At 63.2% G+C, this 22,619-nt stretch overlaps 2 protein-coding genes across 2 annotated transcripts; one reads left to right on the top strand and one right to left on the bottom strand.

Moving 5' to 3' along the window:
- Positions 1 to 12,131: 12,131 nt before the first annotated feature.
- Positions 12,132 to 16,834, top strand: LOC308038292 (zinc finger protein 783-like; the record flags this gene model as incomplete). Its single annotated transcript, XM_080340671.1, has 7 exons — positions 12,132 to 12,344; positions 13,957 to 14,358; positions 14,437 to 14,563; positions 14,997 to 15,110; positions 15,645 to 15,755; positions 15,851 to 15,970; positions 16,104 to 16,834. 7 exons carry the CDS (start codon positions 12,132 to 12,134, stop codon positions 16,832 to 16,834), a joined length of 1,818 nt encoding a protein of 605 aa, XP_080196797.1.
- A 751-nt stretch (positions 16,835 to 17,585) lies between these two features.
- Positions 17,586 to 22,372, bottom strand: LOC308038290 (uncharacterized protein). Its single transcript, XM_080340669.1, has 3 exons — positions 21,829 to 22,372; positions 20,089 to 20,292; positions 17,586 to 19,420 (listed from the first exon to the last, which is right to left on the bottom strand). The coding sequence occupies exons 1-3, from the start codon at positions 22,364 to 22,366 to the stop codon at positions 18,408 to 18,410; spliced, it is 1,755 nt and encodes a 584-aa protein (XP_080196795.1). The 5' UTR covers positions 22,367 to 22,372; the 3' UTR covers positions 17,586 to 18,407.
- Between the last annotated feature and the right edge of the window lie 247 nt (positions 22,373 to 22,619).

Genomic DNA, 22,619 nt, shown 5'->3' with positions numbered 1-22,619 from the left:
CTCTGCAACATTTGGGTGTAATTTCTGGAATATCTTTTAAAAATCAACGACAAATATGGCTCAGCAGTTGTTACTCCCTCGTTGGACCTTTCCCTGGAGTAAAAGCCGGTGGGTTCCACTGGTATTTGCTAGAAAACAGCGTCACAAAGTCTTTTCTTATAGTTGCAGGAACAGCTCTTTGAGAGAGCCCAAAGCGGCGTTTTTCACGTAAATTAACAAAAATGAGTCGTGTCACAAAACAAGGGCGTGAATTAACTACAGGGCTCGGAGATTCAGAGTGAACGGGATGGTCTTTGCGCATCATACCCTTTGTCTGCATATGTTGGGAAATATGTAATGATGGGGGAGAAAATCAGAGGAAAGTCATAACCATCATCTCCGTGCTGTGTTCCCTGTCCCCAAAAGCAGCGGCGGATGTCGGGGCTCGGGGTTTTGAGGAAAGGAGATCCCTACGAGCCCCAGCGCTCGTGTGTGGAGCCCGAGACCCCCCAGCAGTTAAACTGGTGACACATTGGAACCACACGGATTAGTGGGGGCGATTCTAGCGCATCCCCGCTCTTTTACCCAAACCCGCTCTTTCTTCGCACAGCTGTAGCCACAGTGAATGGGGAGTTTTCTGTGTTCTGTCACATCAGATAAGGGCACGTTTGGAGTCGCTTTTGTTCAGGCTGCGGTCAGATCGGGGTTGTGGAGTCACCCGAAGGGCGCAGGGAACACAGAACTGCACAGATTGGCCTCGAGGATCCCGAACTTGCCAAGTGTTGGACAAGGGGGGAACGTCCAAGAGTCCTCGGGGTTCGGCAGCAGATTGGGCAGGTCCAGCAGGAAGCAGAAGAGGTAACGGCTCTCTTGAGGAACGAGAAACTAATGCATTCAAATAAATGGTGTTTTATCAGCACATCCATGCAGGAGGAAGAGTGTACGTGTGCACCGAGTGTGTGTGCGTGTGCACCGAGTGTGTGTGTGTGTGCACCGAGTGTGTGTGTGTGTGCATCGAGTGTGTGTGCGTGTGCACCGAGTGTGTGTGTGTGTGTGTGCACCGAGTGTGTGTGTGTGTGCACCGAGTGTGTGTGCGTGTGCACCGAGTGTATGTGTGTGTGTGTGCACCGAGTGTGTGTGCGTGTGCACCGAGTGTGTGTGTGTGCACCGAGTGTGTGTGTGTGTGTGTGCACCGAGTGTGTGTGCGTGTGCACCGAGTGTATGTGTGTGTGTGTGCACCGAGTGTGTGTGTGTGTGTGTGCACCGAGTGTGTGTGCGTGTGCACCGAGTGTGTGTGTGTGCACCAAGTGTGTGTGCGTGTGCACCGAGTGTATGTGTGTGTGTGTGCACCGAGTGTGTGTGCGTGTGCACCGAGTGTGTGTGTGTGTGTGTGCACCGAGTGTGTGTGTGTGTGCATCGAGTGTGTGTGCGTGTGCACCGAGTGTGTGTGTGTGTGTGTGCACCGAGTGTGTGTGCGTGTGTACCGAGTGTGTGTGTGCGTGTGCACCAAGTGTGTGTGCGCGTGTGCACCGAGTGTGTGTGCGTGTGCACCAAGTGTGTGTGCGCGTGTGCACCGAGTGTGTGTGTGTGTGTGCACCGAGTGTGTGCGCGTGTGCACCGAGTGTGTGTTTGCGTGTGCACCGAGTGTGTGTGTGTGTGCACCGAGTGTGTGTGCGTGTGCACTGAGTGTGTGTGCGCGTGTGCACCGAGTGTGTGTGCGTGTGCACCGAGTGTATGTGTGTGTGTGTGCACCGAGTGTGTGTGCGTGTGCACCGAGTGTGTGTGTGCGTGTGCACCGAGTGTGTGTGTGTGCACCGAGTGTGTGTGTGTGTGCATCGAGTGTGTGTGCGTGTGCACCGAGTGTGTGTGTGTGTGTGCACCGAGTGTGTGTGTGTGTGCATCGAGTGTGTGTGCGTGTGCACCGAGTGTGTGTGTGTGTGTGTGCACCGAGTGTGTGTGCGTGTGCACCGAGTGTGTGTGTGTGTGCACCAAGTGTGTGTGCGTGTGCACCGAGTGTATGTGTGTGTGTGTGCACCGAGTGTGTGTGCGTGTGTACCGAGTGTGTGTGTGCGTGTGCACCAAGTGTGTGTGCGCGTGTGCACCGAGTGTGTGTGCGTGTGCACCGAGTGTGTGTGCGTGTGCACCGAGTGTATGTGCGTGTGCACCAAGTGTGTGTGCGCGTGTGCACCGAGTGTGTGTTTGCGTGTGCACCGAGTGTGTGTGTGTGTGCACCGAGTGTGTGTGCGTGTGTACCGAGTGTGTGTGTGCGTGTGCACCAAGTGTGTGTGCGCGTGTGCACCGAGTGTGTGTGCGTGTGCACCAAGTGTGTGTGCGCGTGTGCACCGAGTGTGTGTGTGTGTGTGCACCGAGTGTGTGCGCGTGTGCACCGAGTGTGTGTTTGCGTGTGCACCGAGTGTGTGTGTGTGTGCACCGAGTGTGTGTGCGTGTGCACTGAGTGTGTGTGCGCGTGTGCACCGAGTGTGTGTGCGTGTGCACCGAGTGTATGTGTGTGTGTGTGCACCGAGTGTGTGTGCGTGTGCACCGAGTGTGTGTGTGCGTGTGCACCGAGTGTGTGTGTGTGCACCGAGTGTGTGTGTGTGTGCATCGAGTGTGTGTGCGTGTGCACCGAGTGTGTGTGTGTGTGTGTGCACCGAGTGTGTGTGTGTGTGCACCGAGTGTGTGTGCGTGTGCACCGAGTGTATGTGTGTGTGTGTGCACCGAGTGTGTGTGCGTGTGCACCGAGTGTGTGTGTGTGCACCGAGTGTGTGTGTGTGTGTGTGCACCGAGTGTGTGTGTGTGTGCATCGAGTGTGTGTGCGTGTGCACCGAGTGTGTGTGTGTGTGCACCGAGTGTGTGTGCGTGTGTACCGAGTGTGTGTGTACGTGTGCACCAAGTGTGTGTGCGCGTGTGCACCGAGTGTGTGTGCGTGTGCACCAAGTGTGTGTGCGCGTGTGCACCGAGTGTGTGTGTGTGTGTGCACCGAGTGTGTGCGCGTGTGCACCGAGTGTGTGTTTGCGTGTGCACCGAGTGTGTGTGTGTGTGCACCGAGTGTGTGTGCGTGTGCACTGAGTGTGTGTGCGCGTGTGCACCGAGTGTGTGTGCGTGTGCACCGAGTGTATGTGTGTGTGTGTGCACCGAGTGTGTGTGCGTGTGCACCGAGTGTGTGCGTGCGTGTGCACCGAGTGTGTGTGTGTGCACCGAGTGTGTGTGTGTGTGCATCGAGTGTGTGTGCGTGTGCACCGAGTGTGTGTGTGTGTGTGTGCACCGAGTGTGTGTGTGTGTGCACCGAGTGTGTGTGCGTGTGCACCGAGTGTATGTGTGTGTGTGTGCACCGAGTGTGTGTGCGTGTGCACCGAGTGTGTGTGTGTGCACCGAGTGTGTGTGTGTGTGTGTGCACCGAGTGTGTGTGTGTGTGCATCGAGTGTGTGTGCGTGTGCACCGAGTGTGTGTGTGTGTGTGTGCACCGAGTGTGTGTGCGTGTGCACCGAGTGTGTGTGTGTGTGCACCAAGTGTGTGTGCGTGTGCACCGAGTGTATGTGTGTGTGTGTGCACCGAGTGTGTGTGCGTGTGCACCGAGTGTGTGTGCGTGTGCACCGAGTGTATGTGTGTGTGTGTGCACCGAGTGTGTGTGCGTGTGCACCGAGTGTGTGTGCGTGTGCACCGAGTGTGTGTGTGTGCACCGAGTGTGTGTGTGTGTGCACCGAGTGTGTGTGTGTGTGCACCGAGTGTGTGTGCGTGTGCACCGACTGCCAGAAGGCTTTTAAACTGAAAATCAGACTTGTAAAACATAAGCAAATTCACACCTAAACGATCACACACACGCATGATCCGTGTGCCAAGAGCCTTCCTGGGGGGAATTTTTCCGTTGTGTTATCAAAAAATCCCTCTCCCCCCCTGGAGATGGTGGTTCATAGTCAGATATTGATTATAGCGGAAGCTTTAGGATGAGATGGTTTTACTAAACTGAAGTTCAAGCATGAAAGGCAGCTGGTTGGTGCCAGCCTAATAGTCATTGATTGGGAGCTGATTTTAATTAGCAGCTGGGTGATTCATATCGGGGGAGGAGCTGTACAGAGCGGCGCTGACGGTACCAAAAGCATTATTGGAAGAAGAATCTGGTGCGGCAAACGGCACGTGCTGGGAAACGGCCACGTTAGTGCAGAAAACCTCCGGGGGGCTGTGGGGTGTGAGAGTGAGAAAGTGTCGCAATGGGAGCGGGATTGTCCATGGAGCTGTGAGGAGGGGACGGAGCTTCCAGGAGGTTAAAGTGAATGGTTGGGTTTGAGGTAAGAGTGGGGGAATAAGTGGGGGAATGAGCTATTAGAGAGCAGTGCAGGGAAAGGGAGCTGGGGGTCCTGGGGACAGCAGGGTGACCATGAGCCAGCACTGGGCCCTTGTGGCCAGGAAGCCAATGGGACCTGGGGTGGGTTAGAAGGGGGTGGTCAGTAGGTCAGAGAGGTTCTCCTGCCCCTCTGCTCTGCCCTGGGGAGACCACACCTGGAATCTTGTGTCCAGCTGTGGCCCCTCAGTTCCAGCAGGACAGGGAACTGCTGCAGAGAGTCCAGCGCAGCCACCAAGATGCTGCAGGGAGTGGAGCATCTCCCGTGTGAGGAAAGGCTGAGGGAGCTGGGGCTCTGGAGCTGGACAAGAGGACACTGAGGGGGGACTCATTGCTGGGGATCAATATGGAAAGGGGCAGTGTCAGGAGGATGGAGCCAGGCTCTGCTGGTGACAACCAGGGACAGGACAAGGGGCAATGGGTGCAAACTGGAACACAGGAGGTTCCACTTGAATATGAGAAGCAACTTGTTGGGGTGAGGGTGGCAGAGCCTGGCCCAGGCTGCCCAGGGGGTTGTGGAGTCTCCTTCTGTGCAGACATTCCAACCCGCCTGGACACCTTCCTGTGTAACCTCATCTGGGTGTTCCTGCTCCATGGGGGGATTGCACTGGATGAGCTTTCCAGGGCCCTTCAACCCCTGACACTCTGGGATCCTGTGAAGTCAGGAGCTGCCATGTACCCGGGGGTCCCTCGGTGGGGCCGCTGTCCCCGTGCAGCCTGTCCGCACGGCCGCTGTCCCTGCGGGCACCCGGAAGGTCCCACGAGGCCGCAGATCCACAGGAACCGCAGCTCAGACCCAGCACCCAAAGCTCAACCTGGTGCAGGAGCAGCCGCGGTGTCACCGTGAAGCGCCCAAGACCCCAGCGGGGGCGCAGCACCGACGCTTGAGCCAAATGTGGCATCTCTGTATTTAATAATTTCTATAATTTTTTAAATCCTGGGCATTTATGCAGCCGATTCTGACCCGATGTGTCCCTGCAGCTCAGCATCTCGCTGCATGCGGATCACCATGCACTAACGCGCTCCCCCGTGCTGCCCCCGGCGCCCACCGCGCTGCCGCCCCGGCACCCCTGCGGAACCTGCCCCGGTTCCGCTCCAAACTGGGGCAGCGCCGCGTGGCACAGCCCGGTCTGCTTGCGATGGAATGGAAACCATGCACAGTGATCCCCACGAAAGCAGACGGGGGTTTCTGGGAAAGGGGCTCTTCTGCTGGTCGCTTCTACTGAGAAGCCACATGGAGCAGGGACGACGATCTCTGCCCAGAAAGTGCTTGTACAGACCTCGGCTTTAATGCTTTTGTGTTAATTTGCATTACGGCAGCACCTGCGGTCCCAATGGAACACGTGAGACGAGACCCAGCACCTGCAGGGTCAGTGGAGAGACAGAAATGTAAAGAAATAATCTCTCATCAACACTAATCATGAAACGCCAGACCTCTCTTAATTCGCAAACCGAAGGGAACAGAACGGGAGAGGACACGTCAGGCAGGAATCCACAAAGCGCAATTACACCAGAACGGGCAGAAAAGCCTCACGTGCCGCATCCTGACCTTGTTTCTACCATGAGGAGAACACACGGGCCCTTAGCATTGAAAATGTTCTGTTCTCAGGTGTGCTCTGTCTCCGCTGCTCCTGCCAGGGTGGAACGGCACAGCATGGAACAGAACGGCACAGCATGGAACAGAACAGCACAGGGTGGAACAGAACAGCACAGGGTGGAACAGAACAGCAGAGGCCAAGCTTCACATCTGCACGGTAAAGCGACCAAAAGCTTTTCAAACACAAACCAAGGTGTCAGAACTTCCCTTTCGAGACAATCCATCCTGCTAAAGATCCGGCTTCTTTTCCTCTGACTGCAGGAACCCAAGGGTTTACACAGCTGCTTGTGTTTCCCAATGCACAAACATTATTTCTCAAGGCCAGGAGCCGATTCTCAGCTCAGATTTTTTATTGAGTAACACAGTCGATGAACAATTCTTCGTGTCCGTGCTGCAGGAGCTGCCCCACCTGAGTGGCCTCTGCGCATTGGCATTATCACTGTGCATCCATCTTTAACATCTCAGTGTTAGTGTTCCGTGGAGACTGGAAACGCGACGTTTAAATTCAGCTTCAGAAAGAGCTGGTTTTGAAGCTGAGAAGGGTGTAAGAGCACACGGGGAGGGAGCGATTAACTCTCGCACACAAGCTGTTGATTTAACCACTCTGGGCTCAGTCACAGCGAAATCCCTCCCAGCATCACTAGAACGGGATGGAGGGACCATATAAGAAACAAACCCCACAGAACTTATATACTTTAAAGCTGGATCTCTGTGTTAACATCTCGGAGCTTTCTGCAGCGAGACGCTGTAAGAAATGACATTTTTCCCCACGTGTGCTGCGAGTTTCAGGCGAGGTCAGGATGTTGGGGGGAACCCACCTGCTTCACCACAGCCCGTCTGCTCCCGGGGGAAAGAAACGGACACAGCAGTGTTCACCAAGTCACAGACGCAGGGCTCTGCTCCTCCCGCTGCTCGTTGCAACGGGATGAAGTTCAACAAGGCCAAGTGGCGGGTCCTGCGCTTTGGCCACAACAACCCCCTGCAGTGCTCCAGGCTGGGCACAGAGTGGCAGAAAGGGACCTGGGGGACTAATGGACAGGAAGCTCAACATGAGCCAACACTGTGCCCAGGTGGCCAAGAAGGCCAATGGTGTCCTGTCCTGTATCCAAACCAGCGTGGTCAGCAGGACCAGGGCAGTGATCCTTCCCCTGTGCTCTGCACTGGGGAGGCCACACCTGGAGTGTTGTGTTCAGTTCTGGGCCCTCAGCTCAGGAAAGAGATTGAAGTGCTGGAGGGTCCAGAGAAGAGCAACAAGACTGGGGAAGGGACTTGAGCACAAGCCCCATGGGGAGAGGCTGAGGGAGCTGGGCTTGTTCAGTCTGGAGAAGAGGAGGCTCAGAGCTGAGCTCAGCACTCTCTAGAACCACCTGAAGGGCAGTTCTAGCCAGGGGGGGATTGAGCTCTTCTCCCAGGCATCAGCAATAGGACAAGGGGCCATGGGCTTCAGCTCTGCCAGGGGAAATTGAGGCTGGAGATTAGAAAGCAATTCTGTGCAGAGAGTGGTCAGGCATTGGAATGGCTGCCCAGGGAGGGGCTGGACTCACCCTGGAGGTTTTTAAACTGAGATTGGCCATGGCACTTAGTGCCGTGATCTGGTCAATGGGCTGGAGTTGGACCAAGGGTTGGACTGGATGAGCTCTGAGGGCTTTTCCAACCCACTCCATTCTGTGATTCTGTGTGATTCTCAGCACACGAGTCGTTTGAAGGTGAAGATTTAAGCGGCTCTGCCGGATGCTCCTCAGCTCTGTGCTGCGGGGAAGGAGATTGAACCTTCTCTGTGAGATTTCACATGGGATTTACTCGCAGCTGCTCGTGAGCGGCTCCGGGCACACGGACCCGGGCTCAGCCCCACCGCGGCCGCTCCGCCGCGCACGGACAGCACCGCAGGTCGGGTTGTATGGGATTTGGTCCCCGAGGAAGCGCCTCGTCCTGTGGCCGCTGCGGCATTAGCCTGCGTGGGAGAGGGAGAAAAGCGACGCTGTTCCCAGGGCGGTTCTGAGATGGAATAATGAGGAGCCGGCGGTGAAGGAGTTTTCTGGGCGCAACTCGCTCCCTTGGGATGCCAGGGCCGGTGTTCTCCCGAACCTCAGCGGCTCCTCAGTCCGCTGGGCTGGAGGTGATGTGACCTTTTCGCTCTTTGTGCTCAGCTGGAATAAGCAAAACTGCCGAACATCACCAGCCTGGGAGAGACGTGTGTCCTGCAGCCGCCGGCTCGGCGGGACTCCCCTCCCGCAGCCAAAACCACTTGTTTTTTTAGCTTATAACATTCCCTGTGCTTTGCTCATAAACTAAGAATATACTCTTGCTCTTTTCCAGATTTGCAGAAACTAAATCAGCATCTTGCTCTCTGTCTGAAGCAACCAATTCTGGTCGTTATTTCCACGCGCCGGTGCTTTTGCTGCCGCCGCTGCTGCCCTACGACTGTAACCATGAACTTTTATCATTGTTGTTTTTACACAGAATCACAGAATCCCCGAGTGTCAGGGGTTGAAGGGCCCTGGAAAGCTCATCCAGTGCAATCCCCCCATGGAGCAGGAACACCCAGATGAGGTTACACAGGAAGGTGTCCAGGCGGGTTGGAATGTCTGCACAGAAGGAGACTCCACAACCCCCTGGGCAGCCTGGGCCAGGCTCTGCCACCCTCACCCCAACAAGTTGCTTCTCATATTCAAGTGGAACCTCCTGTGTTCCAGTTTGCACCCATTGCCCCTTGTCCTGTCCCTGGTTGTCACCAGCAGAGCCTGGCTCCATCCTCCTGACACTGCCCCTTTCCATATTGATCCCCAGCAATGAGTCCCCCCTCAGTGTCCTCTTGTCCAGCTCCAGAGCCCCAGCTCCCTCAGCCTTTCCTCACACGGGAGATGCTCCACTCCCTGCAGCATCTTGGTGGCTGCGCTGGACTCTCTGCAGCAGTTCCCTGTCCTGCTGGAACTGAGGGGCCACAGCTGGACACAAGATTCCAGGTGTGGTCTCCCCAGGGCAGAGCAGAGGGGCAGGAGAACCTCTCTGACCTACTGACCACCCCCTTCTAACCCACCCCAGGTCCCATTGGCTTCCTGGCCACAAGGGCCCAGTGCTGGCTCATGGTCACCCTGCTGTCCCCAGGACCCCCAGCTCCCTTTCCCCAGTTGTTGTTCCCAAAAAGGGTAAAACTCACCCAGTCCCAGGGACACTTTGGATGCTCCGGTGTGGGACAGGGTGTCACAACCCAGGTGTCCTGCACCCCGAGAGCCCCGGATCGGCTGCCAGGGCCGGGCTGCAGCTTGGGTCACACCAAGGGCTGATTCCTCCGTCCCTGAGCGCTGGGTCCCACGGATGCCCCGGCCCCCTCGCTCCCCCCGAGGGGACAGAGCCCAGCATCGCGTCTCGCTTCTAATTCCCACAGCGCAGAGAGCGGGGTCTTCAGCAAGTGCTGAATTGCTCCCTGAGTGATCAAAGCTTCAGCGGGGAGGACTTGACGTTTCTGGGGAGATCTTACCTGTGTGTAAGAGACATTTGAAAAATCTCAGGGCTAAAACAAGCAAACCCTGTCAGAGCTGGTGCAGAACTAATCTGTGGCAGAGAACAAGAAACCAGCAGATATTTTGTGTTTATTCCCGGCGTCCCCAGCTCGGGAACCCCTGGTTTGCTCGGCGCTGGCTCCGGGGCAGGGACTCTGACCCTTCACAGGCAGCGCTGCCTGCGTCTGGATTGAACCTCAAATTCATACAGCTCAGGAGCAGCTGGAACCCCCAATCTCACCAAACCCACGTGCCGGTGAGCGGTCTTGTGGAAGGAGAGGCTCAACGGGGGTCACTGTCCTGGGCACGGGGTGCTGGGTGCCCCAGCCCCCCTACATTGTCCTGTGGAGTCCAGGGAGCTTTTTCGGTCCTGTGTCCTCATGGCAGTGGTGGCCCTGCCTGCTGGGTGTCCTGAAACCCAACAGGGGAAAATCGGAGCAGGGACACAAACATGTCACGAGTGGGGGGTTCAGCAGCCCCCAGGAAGCAGCAGCAGCCGCGCAGCGGGTCCTTCCTCTCAGCCATCCCCAAAAGGGCTCGGTGTCACCCCCTGGTCCCTGAGGGTCACCCGGCTCCATGCCGAACGGCCCGGAGCAGGTTTTATGGAGACACGGCTTTGTGTGGGCGGGCCGTGCCCTCGGGCTGGAGCGGGCTCCTTCCCACCCGCAGCTGCTGCGAGCGAGGGGACCGTGAGGAGTGAAAAAAACAACAGTAACCTGCCATTTTTTGCTGGTTTCCCAAAGAAATGGGGCTGTGCCGCGTGCGGTGCTGGTCCCCATCACCCAGGGCCGCCCCAGGAGCGCTCCCGCTGCCCGGGCCGTGCCGTGTGCGCGCTGCGGGTGCGTCCCGGCGCGGCGGGAGCGGGTGGGGAGGGCAGCGCGGACCCCACCCCCTCCCCTTAATTGCACAGAGAACGAGCTGCTCAAAAAGCCACTGAAGCGGTTCCCTTTGGGGTCCCTGTCCCATCTCTCACGGCTCTGGGAGCTCCCTGGCCCCCGTGGGGCATCACCCGCCACCCCACCGCTCACACCTGGCTCCCAGGGGACACCCTTGTCCGCCCAGCCCGGGGCAGGAGCCCCAGAACCCTCGTCCTGCCCCGGGCACCCGTGGGGGTCACTGCCCCAGCTCAGCCCCGGGGACTGGGAGGGCAGCGGCTGCGGGAGCCCCCGGGAGCCCCCATGGGGCAGGGCTGCGGGGGCTTGGGGGGCTTCGGGTGCCCCAGTTGGAGAACGCAGCACTGGAGGGGACGCTGGAGCGATGACATCCTCCAGCGAAATGGCTGCTCAGGCTCCCGTGACGCCTGCTCAGCCCGTTAACCCTTCTTGTCCCACTGTCCTCCCTGCCCGCAGCCTGGGGCCATCCCGCCCGTGTCCTGCAGAGGGGACCCCCCACGGCCCACCCGCACGGACCCTGCAGCACCCAGGGTCAGGGGAGCTTTCTCGGGTTTCCACGAAAACAGAACAGTGACGCTTTTCCCTGATCTCCCACCAGCACCAGCACCCGGTGCTGTTGGACCAAAGGGTCCCAGGGTTGGGGTGAGTGCGCAGGGGGTCCCCAAACCCAGTGCAGTCCCACACATGGGTGTCCTGTCTCTGGCCAGGACGAGGGTCCTGGTGTGGGTGTGTGGGTGGCCGGGTGCTCCTCACCCTGTGGCCTGGGGCTCGTGGCCCCCGGTGTCACCGGGTGTTTGCTGGAGGAAGAAGCGGGGTCCCAGCAGCACAGCCCAAGCGGGGTCACCCCCTTCCCCACCCTGGGGTGACGCTGGGGACACAGCTGAGGGGGCAGCCCAGGGGCTCTGGGCTCGGTGCTGGTGCCAGTGCCAGCGCTGGGGCGATGCTGGTGTGGGGCCAGGGCTGGTACTGGTGCTGATACTGGTAACAATGCAGATACCAGCGCCAGTGCTGGTGCTGATACTGGTGCCGATCCCGACACTGTTGCTGATGCCAACACCAGTGCCAGACCTTGGTGCTGGTGCTGACGCTGGTGCTGATAGTGGTGCTGGTGCCAACACCAGTATTGGTGCCAGGGCTTGGTGTGGATACTGGTACCTGTGCCCATGCCAGCGCAGATACCAGTGCCAGGGCTGGCTGCTGATGCCTGTGCCCACACTCATACTGGTGCCAGGGCTCAGTGCTGGTGATGACACTGGTGCCAGTGCCAATGCTGATACTGGTACCAGGGCTTGGTGCTGATACTGGTGCCAGTGCCAATGCTGATTCTGGTGCCAGGGCTTGGTGCTGATACTGGTGCCAGTGCCAATGCTGATTCTCGTGCCAGGGCTTGGTGCTGATACTGGTGCCCATACTGGTGCCTGTGCTAGTGCTCACACTGGTGCCGGGACTCAGTGCTGGTGCCAATGCTGATAGTGGTGCCAGTGCCCAGGCTGGTGCCAGTGCTCGTGCTGACACCAGTGCCAGGGCCTGACGCCGGTGCCCAGCCCAGTACAGATGCCTGTGCCGGTGCCCACACCAGTGCCAGGGCTCGGTGCTGGTGCTGACACTGGTGCCAGTGCCCGTACTGGTGCCGGTGCCGGTCCTGCTCCCGGTGTTGATCCCAGAGCCGATCCCGATCCGGGTGCCGGTGCCGCTCCCGGTGCCGATGGCGCTGCCGGTGCCGCTCCGGTGCCGGGGCTGCCGGTGCCGGTAGGCGGCACTGCTCCGCGCTCCGCTCTCCGCGCCGCTCCCCCGCCCGCTGCCGCCGAGCCCGGAGGAGGCGGATGCAATTCCCCGGCTGCCCCTGGCTCCTCGGCGGGGCGGCGGGGCCCGGCCCGCAGCGCGCAGGCACCGACAGCGGCCCCGGCCCCGCTCCCGGCCCCGCTCCCGCCGCGCCGGCCCCGCTCCGCTCCGCGCTCTCCCCGCCGCCGCCCGGCCCGGCCCAGCGGGGCCCGGCCCAGCTCCGCGGGGCCATGGCCGAGTGGGCGCCCGCCCAGGTAAGCGCGGCCCGGCCGGGCCCGGGGGCAGCGGGGGCACCGGGAGCACCGGGAGCGGAGGCGGAGCCGCCCCGCCCGCCCCGCCGGCCGCCCCCGCTCCCCCCGCCCCGGCCGGGACCCTCCGCGGTGCCCCCGGGACCCCCGGCAGCCGCTGCCCGCGGAACCCAGCGACCCCCGCGCCCCCCGGCCCCGGGCTGCCCCGCGGAGCTGCCCCGGGCTGGCCCCGTGTCCGCGGGGTGTCCGCGGGGTGTCCGCGGGGTGTCCCCGGGCACCGCTGACCCGGGGTGTCCCCAGGTCCCTGCGATGCTCACGGGCACGTCTTCCCCGAGATGTCCCTGTGTCCCCCGGCTGCCCCAAGGACCTGACCCGGGCTGGCCCCGTGTCCGCGGGATGTCCCTGGGCACCTCTTCCCTGAGATGTCCCCGTGTCCCCGGGGACCTGACCCAGGATGTCCCCAGGATTTCCCTGAGCACCCCCGACCTGGGATGTCCCCAGGACCCTGCAATGCTTCTCGGCACCTCTGACCTGAGATGCCCCTGTGTCCCCAGGCTGCCACCAGGGACCTGACCTAGGATGTCCCCGTGTCCCCAGGATTTCCCCAGGCACCTCTGACCCAGGATGTCCCCAGGATGTCCCTGGGCACCCCTGACCCAGGATGGCCCCAGGATTTCCCCGGGCACCCCTGACCCAGGATGGCCCCAGGATGTCCCTGGGCACCTCTGACCCAGGATGTCCCCAGGATGTCCCTGGGCACCCCTGACCGGGGATGTCTCCAGGATGTCCCTGGGCACCTCTGACCCAGGATGTCCCCAGGATGTCCCTGGGCAACCCTGACCGGGGATGGCCCGAAGATGTCCCTGGGCACCCCTGACCCGGGATGTCCCCAGGATGTCCCTGGGCACCCCTGACCGGGGATGTCCCCAGGATGTCCCTGGGCACCTCTGACCTGGGATGTCCCCATGTCCCTGGAATGTCCCTGGGCACCCCTCCTCCAGGCTGCCCCATGTCCCTGGCCGCTCCCTGCCCACCCAGCCCCATCCCGCTCCCAGGAGTTCCTGCCTGGGCAGACCCAGGGAAGACCCCACAAGGGATGGGGACATGGGGTGCTGGGGAGCAGGTCCCCTGGTGCTGGCCGGTGTCCCATGGGGGCAGTGACCGGTGCTGACTCTGTGGCTGCCATGGCGGCACTGCGGCCCCTCCCCAGCCCACCCAGCCCAAGGGACACATCCCACCCAGCGGCACCGGCAGAGCCGCCTCGTCTGCCCCTCATCGACCCCCAGGCCTGTGCCCTCCCGGAGCTCAGTCCGGGCCCCAACAGCTCCGTCCTGCCTGGGCAGCACCGGCCGCTCCAGGGACCAAATCCTGCCCGGCCGAGCTGCTGGCACAGGGTGGCCGTGGTGGTGGCCGTGGGGCAGGTGCCCAGTGGTGCCAGGGCTGGGGGGCAGCGCTGCGGGGCAGTGGTGGGGGTCACACGCGGTGGTCCCCGATGGGCAGCAGCAGGAGAAAACCCCCGATCGGGGGGACCAGCACCTGCTGTGGGGCCGGGTCTCCGGGCACAAGCGAGGGGGGTGACCGGGGGCACCCTCCCACCCGCGCCCTCCCCACGGCCCAGGTGCAGGAGTGGAACGTGGACGCCCCCCACCTGATGCCGCTGCAGCCGCCGCTGCTGCCGGAGCGGGCGCACGTGCGGGAGGCGCAGCTGCACTCCGCGGAGGCCTCGCTCTGGACCGTGGTGGCCACGGTGCAGGCGATGGAGAGGAAGATCGACCTCCTGGCCACCCGCCTGCTCAGCCTGGAGGGCCGGTCGGGCACGGCCGAGAAGAAGCTGCTGGACTGCGAGAAGACGACCATGGAGTTCGGGAACCAGCTGGAGAGCAAGTGGGCCGTGCTGGGCACCCTCATCCAGGAGTACGGGCTGCTCCAGCGGCGCCTGGAGAACGTGGAGAACCTGCTGAAGAACAGAAACTTCTGGGTGCTGCGGCTGCCCCCCGGCCCCCGGGGCGAGGTCCCCAAGGTAACGGCTCCGGGGGGGCTGCGGGGGGACCCTCTGGGGAGCAGGTGCCGCTGAGCTGCCGGGGGCTTGTCCCTGCAGGTGCCGGTGACGTTTGTTGACATTGCCGTCTACTTCTCGGCGGAGGAGTGGAAGAATTTGGAGGAGTGGCAGAAAGAGCTGTACAACAACCTGGTGAAGGAGAACTACGAGTCTTTGATCTCCCTGGGTAAACAGCCTTTTCCACCCCGGTCCCAGGCAGCGGGGGCAGTGGCTGCGTCTCTCCAGTGGGTCCAGGATGGAGTGGCCCCCAATGGTGGCATTTACCGTGTCCCCAAGGCCTCTGGCTTTGGAGGGAACTCTTTGTGGCTCATGCTGTGTGCATGGGGATGGGATGCCATGCCGTGCCACGCCGTGCCGTGCTGGTGCCACCGCGTGGGGCAGCCTGTGCTGCCCAGTCCCGGGGAGCTGGAGCAGGTCCCCGTCCCCCAAAAGCAACACCCTGAGCATCTGCACCGCACGAGACTCCTGGCACGGAGCTCCCGCCGAGTTTGGGCAGAGACGCCCATGCCTGGCACCCGGCGTGTCCCGTCCACGTCCCGGTGCCCAGGAGGGGCGGGCGGTCGCAGCCGCGGTGCCAGCCCCGCTATCTCCCCGCGCAGACGGTGCCGTGTCCAGAAACGAGGCGCAGCCCCGCGGGGAGCGCGGGGACGGACCCTGCATCCCCGAGCAGAGGGACCTGGAGCAGAGGGAGCTGCCGCCGGACGCCTGCGCGGGTGAGGCGCCGCTGGGGCTGCCGTAGCGCCGGGTCCCCGTCCCTTGGCCTCCCACCTGCTGTTTCCCCCGCCCTGGGGTTGTTGCTCCTTCCCTGGTGGTCCCGGCTCCATGGGGCCGTTTTCAAGCCACAACCAGAATCTGTTCCCCACTGTGCAACCAGAGCCACCGCAAGTGACCCCGGAAAACCCTCCATCGCTGATGTGCTGGGGGTCTTGGGCATCCGTCACTGCCAGAGCCACGTGTCCCCAGCCCCCACTGTGTCAGAGCCCATGGGCTGTGTCAGTCACCTGTCCCCACGGGCTGTCCCAAGGTGACCCGTCCCCATCAGCTGTGCCATGGTCACCCATCCCCATGGGCTGTCCCACGGTCACTCGTCACCACATCTCCCCTGGGGGTGTTTGATGCCCCATTGCTGTGGGATGGGGATGTCCCCCATGGCCAGAGCCCGGGGGTCCCCACTCCGGGTTGCGGTGGCTGTGGGTCGCGCCGTGTGGCCGCATCCCAGCACCGGCCAAGTCTCTCCTTGTGCGCAGAGCCGCTGATCTCCACCTCCGACATCCTGTCGCGGATCAAGCAGGAGGTGGCCTTCGTGGGGGAGCAGCAGTTTGCGGAGGAGCGGGGGATGCCGGCAGACCCCTGCGCGGGTGAGCTGTGCCTGGCGCCGGCAGCACCTGCTGCTTTTCCGGGTGCAGACGGTGGCTCCGCGTGGCTGAGTCCCCGTCCCCGTCCTTCCCCGCAGGCGCGGACGCCCTGATCACGGCGCACGACTTCTTGTCGTGGATCAAGCAGGAGGAAGAGCCGTGTGTCCGCGAGCCCTGGGAGCTGCCCGACAGGGAGATGCTGCCGGGTCCTGGCCCTGGTGAGCAACGCTGAGCCCTGCGGGGCTGGGATGGGGCTGGAGGGGGCGGAACTCCCACCCAGGCTGTGCTGGGGCTTGGGGCATCCCCGGTGTCCTGGGCAGGCACTGACCGGAGCTTTTCCTTCCCCAGCAGCCGGCGAGGGGCTGCTGGTGAAGACGGAGGAGCGGTGTCCCCACGCCGAGCCCCCCGAGGAGGTGGGTTTGCCGGGTGGCTCTGGGGAGCTGCTCTTCCCCGGCGCCGGCTTCGGGAGCCCCGAGGGACAGGCAGCGGTGACGGCGGCGGTGACAACAGCGGCGGCTCTGCCGGCACAGCACAGACTGGGCAAAGCCCCGGACCCGGGGGCCGAGGTGGCCGTGGGGGTCCCCAGCGCGACGCCGGGACCCGCCGAGGAGCGTCCGCACGGCTGCGCCGAGTGCGGGAAGAGCTTCAGCGGGAAGAAGAGCCTGCGGATCCACCAGCGCAGCCACGCGGCCGAGCGGCCCTACCCCTGCGCCGAGTGCGGCAAGAGCTTCAACTGCCACTCGGGGCTGGTGCGGCACCAGATGATCCACCGCGGCGAGCGCCCCTACAAGTGCGCCGAGTGTGGCAAGTGCTACAGCCGCAAGGAGCACCTGCAGAACCACCAGCGGCTGCACACGGGCGAGCGGCCCTTCGCCTGCGCCGCCTGCGGCAAGAGCTTCATCCGCAAGCAGAACCTGCTCAAGCACCAGCGCATCCACACCGGCGAGCGGCCCTACCAGTGCCCGGCCTGCGGCCGCAGCTTCCGCTACAAGGAGTCGCTCAAGGATCACCAGCGGGTCCACGGGGCCGAGGGGGGGCCCCCGCCGCTGCCCCCCCCCGGCATTCTGCCCCCCGGCGATTAGGGGGTCGACCCCTGCGGACTGACACCCCCCCGGCACCGGGACGGGAACCGGCCACGCGGCTTCCAACCAAATAGAGGCGCCCGGCTGGGGCGGGGGGACTTGGGGATCCCCGGGGGGCCATGGACCCGCCACGGACGGACACGCTGCGGCCCCCGCCGCTCCCCCACAGCCAATGTGGCCGCACAGGATGGGGAGCAGCCCCCCCGCCGCGTCCCCCCGCTGCCGCCCCCCCCGCCTGCTGCTCTGCCCCCCGGCCCCCGCTGCTGATTTTTACTGCCCCCGCGCTCCCGCTCTGTACAGTGCTTGGGGTGTAGTTTTGTATGGACCGTGCGATACGGAATAAAGTCGTGCTGGGCTGCAGAGCCTTCGTGCCCCCCCAGACCCACCGGGTCCCCATGTCCCCCGGGTCCTGCCCCATCCCCACGTCCCACCTTCATTTCTACCAGCTGAACCCCCCCGCAATGTCACCAAACTGCTCCCAGGTCTCTCCTACCCTTCGTTTATGTCTATACACAATTTACACATGGTGTTAACCACAGCCATGCAAAGCTGTGCACCTTCCCCAGGCCCCCCGAGACTGGTGCCACTGTCCCCTGCAGGGACACGGTCACCCTGGGAAGCCCCTGGGTGGCAGAGGAGCTGCCGCCGAGCAGGGACGTGGCCACAGGGGACGTATGTGTGGGGCTGGAGCTGCCTGGGGACCCTGTGCAACCCTCGGGGACACTGCACACTCCTTGGGGACACTGCACGCTCCCTGGGGACACTGTGCACCCTTTGGGGACCCTGCATGTTCCCGGGGGATACTGTGCACTCCTTGGGGACCCTGTACACTCCTTGGGGACACTGCACAGTCCCCAAGCTGTGCCTGTTGTCCCCCCACCCCAGAGGCACGCAGGCAGCTGAGGCTGAGCCCAGACAATCCAGCCCGATGCTGCAGGTCCCGTTCCCCCCCAGCTTTGATCCTGAGGTCCCCCAAATGAGTGGGGTGACGCTTGGTAACGACGCCTCGTGGCAAACGACCCCATAGGATGGCACGGGAAGGGAAGTCTCACGGTGCGGGGCCGCAGCGGGTCCCCCTGGCCTGGGACCCCCCAGCACCAAGTCCACACACAGAAACAGCTTTTCTGTTTGGTTTTTGTTGTTTTTTTTTTTTTTAAGGATTTTTTTTTGGCATTTTTTTTAAACAGAAGTTTATGGTTATATGCAAATTAGGTCATTAAATGATTTGCATAAAATGTTCGCACAGCAGCGACTAAGTGTTCCTAACTCCCCAAACCACCCCCCCTCCCGAAAGGTAGTAATCCTACTCGACTAGCGCTGTCACCCGTGTCCCTGTGGCTCGGGGACACGGCCGCGGGCGGCGCTCCCGGGTGCTCGCACGCCTTCACACGCCACTGGTGTCGCCGCCCGCGTCCCCCTTGTACCTTCCCGGTGCGTGTGGGGACCGGGGTGACCCGGGGGGGTGGCCGCGCGTCCCTCGCGAACCGTGACCACCGTCTCCCCGCGGCCGCAGCGGCGCTGGGAGAGCCGCGGGCACAGCATGTCCTTGGCGGGACAGCGTCCCCCCCCGTCCCTAGCTGTTGGTGAGGAAGAGCCGTCTGTGTCGGGAGGCAGAGCCGCGCGGTCGGCCCCGGCGTCGCCCCCGGCCGCGGTTCCCCATGGGGCTTCGGCTGGGCACGGTGGTCTCTGCCCAGCCGGCGGTCCCGGGCTGGGGCTCGGGGAAGTTAGGCTCGGCTTTGGGCTGCTCCAGCAGCGGGCTGGGCTCCGGCCGCGGCTCGGCCGGCGGCGCCTGGCTCTGCCGCGCGCTGGCGCGCTCCTGCCGCAGGTACCGCAGCTCGTCGCGGATGTCCGTCAGGACGCCCAGCAAGCGGAACTGCAGCTCGCGGTCGCGGGCCCGTTCCTCGCGCTGGGTGGCTCGTTCCTCTTGCCACATGGCCAGCTCCTGGTGGTACAGCTGGTCCCACTGCTCCTCCAGGTCCAGCAAGTGGTGGATGTTAGTCCTCCAGCTCTCGCGGCGCTCCTCGCGCAGGCGCGAGCAGCCCAGGCGGCGCGGGGGGCCGGGGGCGGCGGGGGCGTCGCCCGGCGGGGAGGCGGAGGAGGGCAGCGACTCCTCGGTCAGGGCGCCGTGCAGCGGGGAGCGCGGCGGGGGCTCTTCCTCGGCCGGCGGCTTCTCCCAGGTGGGGCCCATCAGTACCCTGGGCAAAGCGCCCATCTCCGGGCCCCCCGCCTGCTCCTCGGGGTGCGAGGAGTCGAGCCCGCGCGCCAGCTCCGACACCCCTTCGTGGCCCCAGTCCGAGGGAGCGTCCACGGGGTTGAGAGGGTCCTCGGGCAGGGAGGTGACGGAGCCCTGGGAGCTGCAGCGGCGGATCAGCATGGCCTGGCGGGACAGTTTCATGTCTTCCTCGGCAGACGTGGGGGCCTCGGGCGCCGGCTGCGTCCCCGCGGCCCCGCCGTGGCCCCGCTCCACCTCCCGGCCCTCTCGTTCCTCCTCCTCCGACATGGAGGCGTAGGAGACCAGAGACTCGTTTCGCAGGGACGGGGAAATGGCTGACATGTCCGGAGTCCGCAGCTCCGGTCCCGACTCGGCTGCAAGAGACGAGAAACCCTTTGGTGAGCCCCAGTCACTGCCCCGGCACACGGGCACCCCCGAGGGACACGAGGCCACCGAGCCCGCTTGTGCCGTCTCGTCCGCCCCAGGCCCCGTGTGACACAGGGACAGCCGCAGCCTTCCCTTGGATTTCCCTTCGCCTTCCCTTGGCTTTGCTGCCTCCTCCTGGCGCCCAACAACCCTCAGCCATTACCAAACCACAACTTTTGTGGCAAACAGGATGGGTGTGTTGAACTGTCACGAGCACTTTGTGCAAATCATTGAATGACTGAATTTGCATATAACCATAAACTTCTGCTTTTAAAAAAAATCCTCAAATGAACCTCAGAAAAGCTGTTTCTGTGTGAGCACTCGGTGCTGGAGGGTTCGGGGCGAGCGGGACCTGCTGCCCCCTGTGAGCCTTCCGGTGTAACCCGCCCTGTGACACGGGGTCGTTTGCCCCACAAGTTACAGTTTTGTAACTGCCGAGGGTCTTTTGGCGGCAGGAGAGGGAGGGAAATCCATGGGAAGGTGATGGCCTGGCCGTCCCTGCGTCCCCTGGGGACCCGCAGCCCAGGGCACAACCACACAGGCTGGAAGCGCCTCTGACCGGGGTGTCCCCCGCAGTGTCCCCAGCGCCACCCCACCGAAACCCCGGCAGCCTTACCCGAGCTGCTCTGGCCTTCGCCGCGGCTGTACTCGCAGATGACAGAGGGGTCGGGGCTCTGCACCGCCAGGCGCGGCACGGCCGAGCCCTCCACGTCGGGCAGCGCCGAGGGCTGCCCGTTGGTGTCGATGTAGATGCTGGGGTGGCTGACGCCGGGCTGCAGGTGCATGAAGGATTGCTTGGTGGCGCCGGGGAAGAACAGATCTGTGGGACAGAGAATCCAGTCTCAGATGCTGTGACAAAGGCACCGGCAGCTCGCGTGGACCCCCTGGAAGGGAAGCCGGGGGTCCCCAGGGGACCTTGTGGGGAAGTGACACTGCATGGGGGACAGAGCCGCTGCGTGGGGGACACAGCCACCGCGTGGGGACACAGCCGCTGCGTGGGGACACAGCCGCTGCATGGGGACACAGCCGCTGCATGGGGAACACTGCTGCGTGGGGACACAGCCGCTGCGTGGGGACACAGCCGCTGCGTGGGGAACACCGCTGCGTGGGGACACAGCCGCTGCGTGGGGACACAGTCGCTGCGTGGGGACACAGTCGCTGCGTGGGGACACAGCCGCTGCATGGGGACACAGTCGCTGCGTGGGGACACAGTCGCTGCGTGGGGACACAGTCGCTGCGTGGGGACACCACCACGCCGAGGTGCAGATTCTCCTCCTGCAAGGCCAGCCCTGATTGCTCATCCTCATCCTCACGCCCCAGGAGCATCCCGAGCCCTCCCAGCCCCGAGGGCTGGCATCCCCGAAACGTCCCGCGGGACGCTGTTCCCGGCGCGCAGGGACCGGCTGCTCTGCGGCAGGACGGCGGCTGCTCCAGGGCCAGCCCGAGCCTGAACCGAGCGAAACGAGACCCGCGCCACCCACCCGTCCCCACCGACACCTGATGGGCCAAGCTGAAAGCAACGAGCGGAGGAAGGAGCAGGAACAACTGACCCCAGCATCCCCTGGGGACACTGGGAAGCCGGACACGTCCCTGTGTGGGGAACAGGGGTGATCTCCCTCCTGGCTGGTAACAAAGCCCAGCTGGGGTGAAACCACAGGCCCAGCCCCGCTGCCAAGTGGCGATGACGGGTCTTTCGGCAACATCTTCCCCCCGAGCGTCTCTTGGGTAACGCCTGCTTAACGCAAACCCCCGAGAGCAGGATGGGCTCTGGGGGAGGCCAAGGCCTGGGTTTAACGCTGCAGGCAGCGGAGGGCTCCAAAGCAAAGCCCCAGCCAGGAGGCTCGGCCCCCGGGGACCCACCGGCTCCCCCGGCCACGCACGGGTGTGGGGCCCTGCGGAGGACGGTGTGACCGCACAGGGCAGCAGCTGCTCCCGCTCCCTCTGACCCCAAAAGCAACAGGGGAAATACAATCCCATCCCATTTCTCACTGTTTGCCTTTAGATGGTGTCCAGCAAGACCCGGTACTGCAACGAATTAAGGAAAATGAAAAATCAAACCAAAACAGGACCCGCTTGCACAAAGTTTACGGTGTTCCTGTCGGACTCGGGTTATATCCACGGTGGGTTTTTAACTCCAGCGCCTGCAGTTTCCAGCCCCGGTGCTTTGCCAGGACCACAGCCCGCGGCACACCGTGAACCCGACACGAACCGCGTGCGAGAGCAAAGCGTCTCCATCCATGCTCCAGAGCGCAAACCCTCGGCAGAGCCCCTGGTGACGTCCCCAGGCGGGACACGGCCCGGGGAGGGCGGGTCGGGATGCTGCTGCCACGGCGCTCCCCGGAAAACCACGACTGACCTGGGTCCAGGATGATTTCGGGCTCCGAGTCGTGGCTGGCCTGCAGGAAGGTGGACGCCACCATCTTCTCCAGGGGCGTGAGGCGCGGCTTGTGGAGGGGCCCGCCGGCGCGGTTCATGGGCAGGTGCTTCTTGGAGGTGATCTTCTTCTTGACGTCCAGCCGCAGGTCGCGCCACTTGTGCTTGAGGTCGTCGATGGAGCGCTCGGTGTAGCCCAGGAAGTTGACGCGGCTTTGGATTTGGGTCCAGAGCTGCTTCCGCCGCACGGGGTGAGCCCGCAGGGCCTCGGACCCGTACAGGGCGCTGAAATGCCGGACCACATTCCAGACCAGCGTCTCAGTCTCGTCATTGGAGAAGTTGGCCTTCCTCTTCCGGCCAGACGCTGGCATCGCCTGCGAGGCTGCGGCAGAGGTGGAAGGGGCACAATTGAACCTCGGTCCCCACTCCTCTCTGTCGGCTCCTGGGGGGAACATGGGGCTGCGGGAGCCCGAGGGAGCCGCGGAGGAGGGAGCCGAAGCAACAGCCCCCGAGGCATCCATGGCAGGGGAGGCTTGGGCCGGGGAGGATCTAAAGAGCCGCTTCGGCACACGGCGCGGCAGGGGGGCACCTCATCCCCTCGCCCCGGCTCGAGAGCACCTGGGAGGGGAGAAAAGGAAAGGGCAGCGGTGGGTGGCGGCGGCGCGGGGTGACGGCGAGGGCCCCCGGCCCTCTCCAGCCACAGGCACCCGGGGATCCCGACCGGCTACCGCGGCGGGGGCGGTGGTCACGGTGCAGGCGTTGGGACCACGGTGA

This window comes from Nesoenas mayeri, assembly GCF_963082525.1.
Source record: "Nesoenas mayeri genome assembly, chromosome: 2".
NCBI lineage: Eukaryota > Metazoa > Chordata > Aves > Columbiformes > Columbidae > Nesoenas > Nesoenas mayeri.
This window is presented reverse-complemented; position numbering and strand designations above follow the sequence as displayed.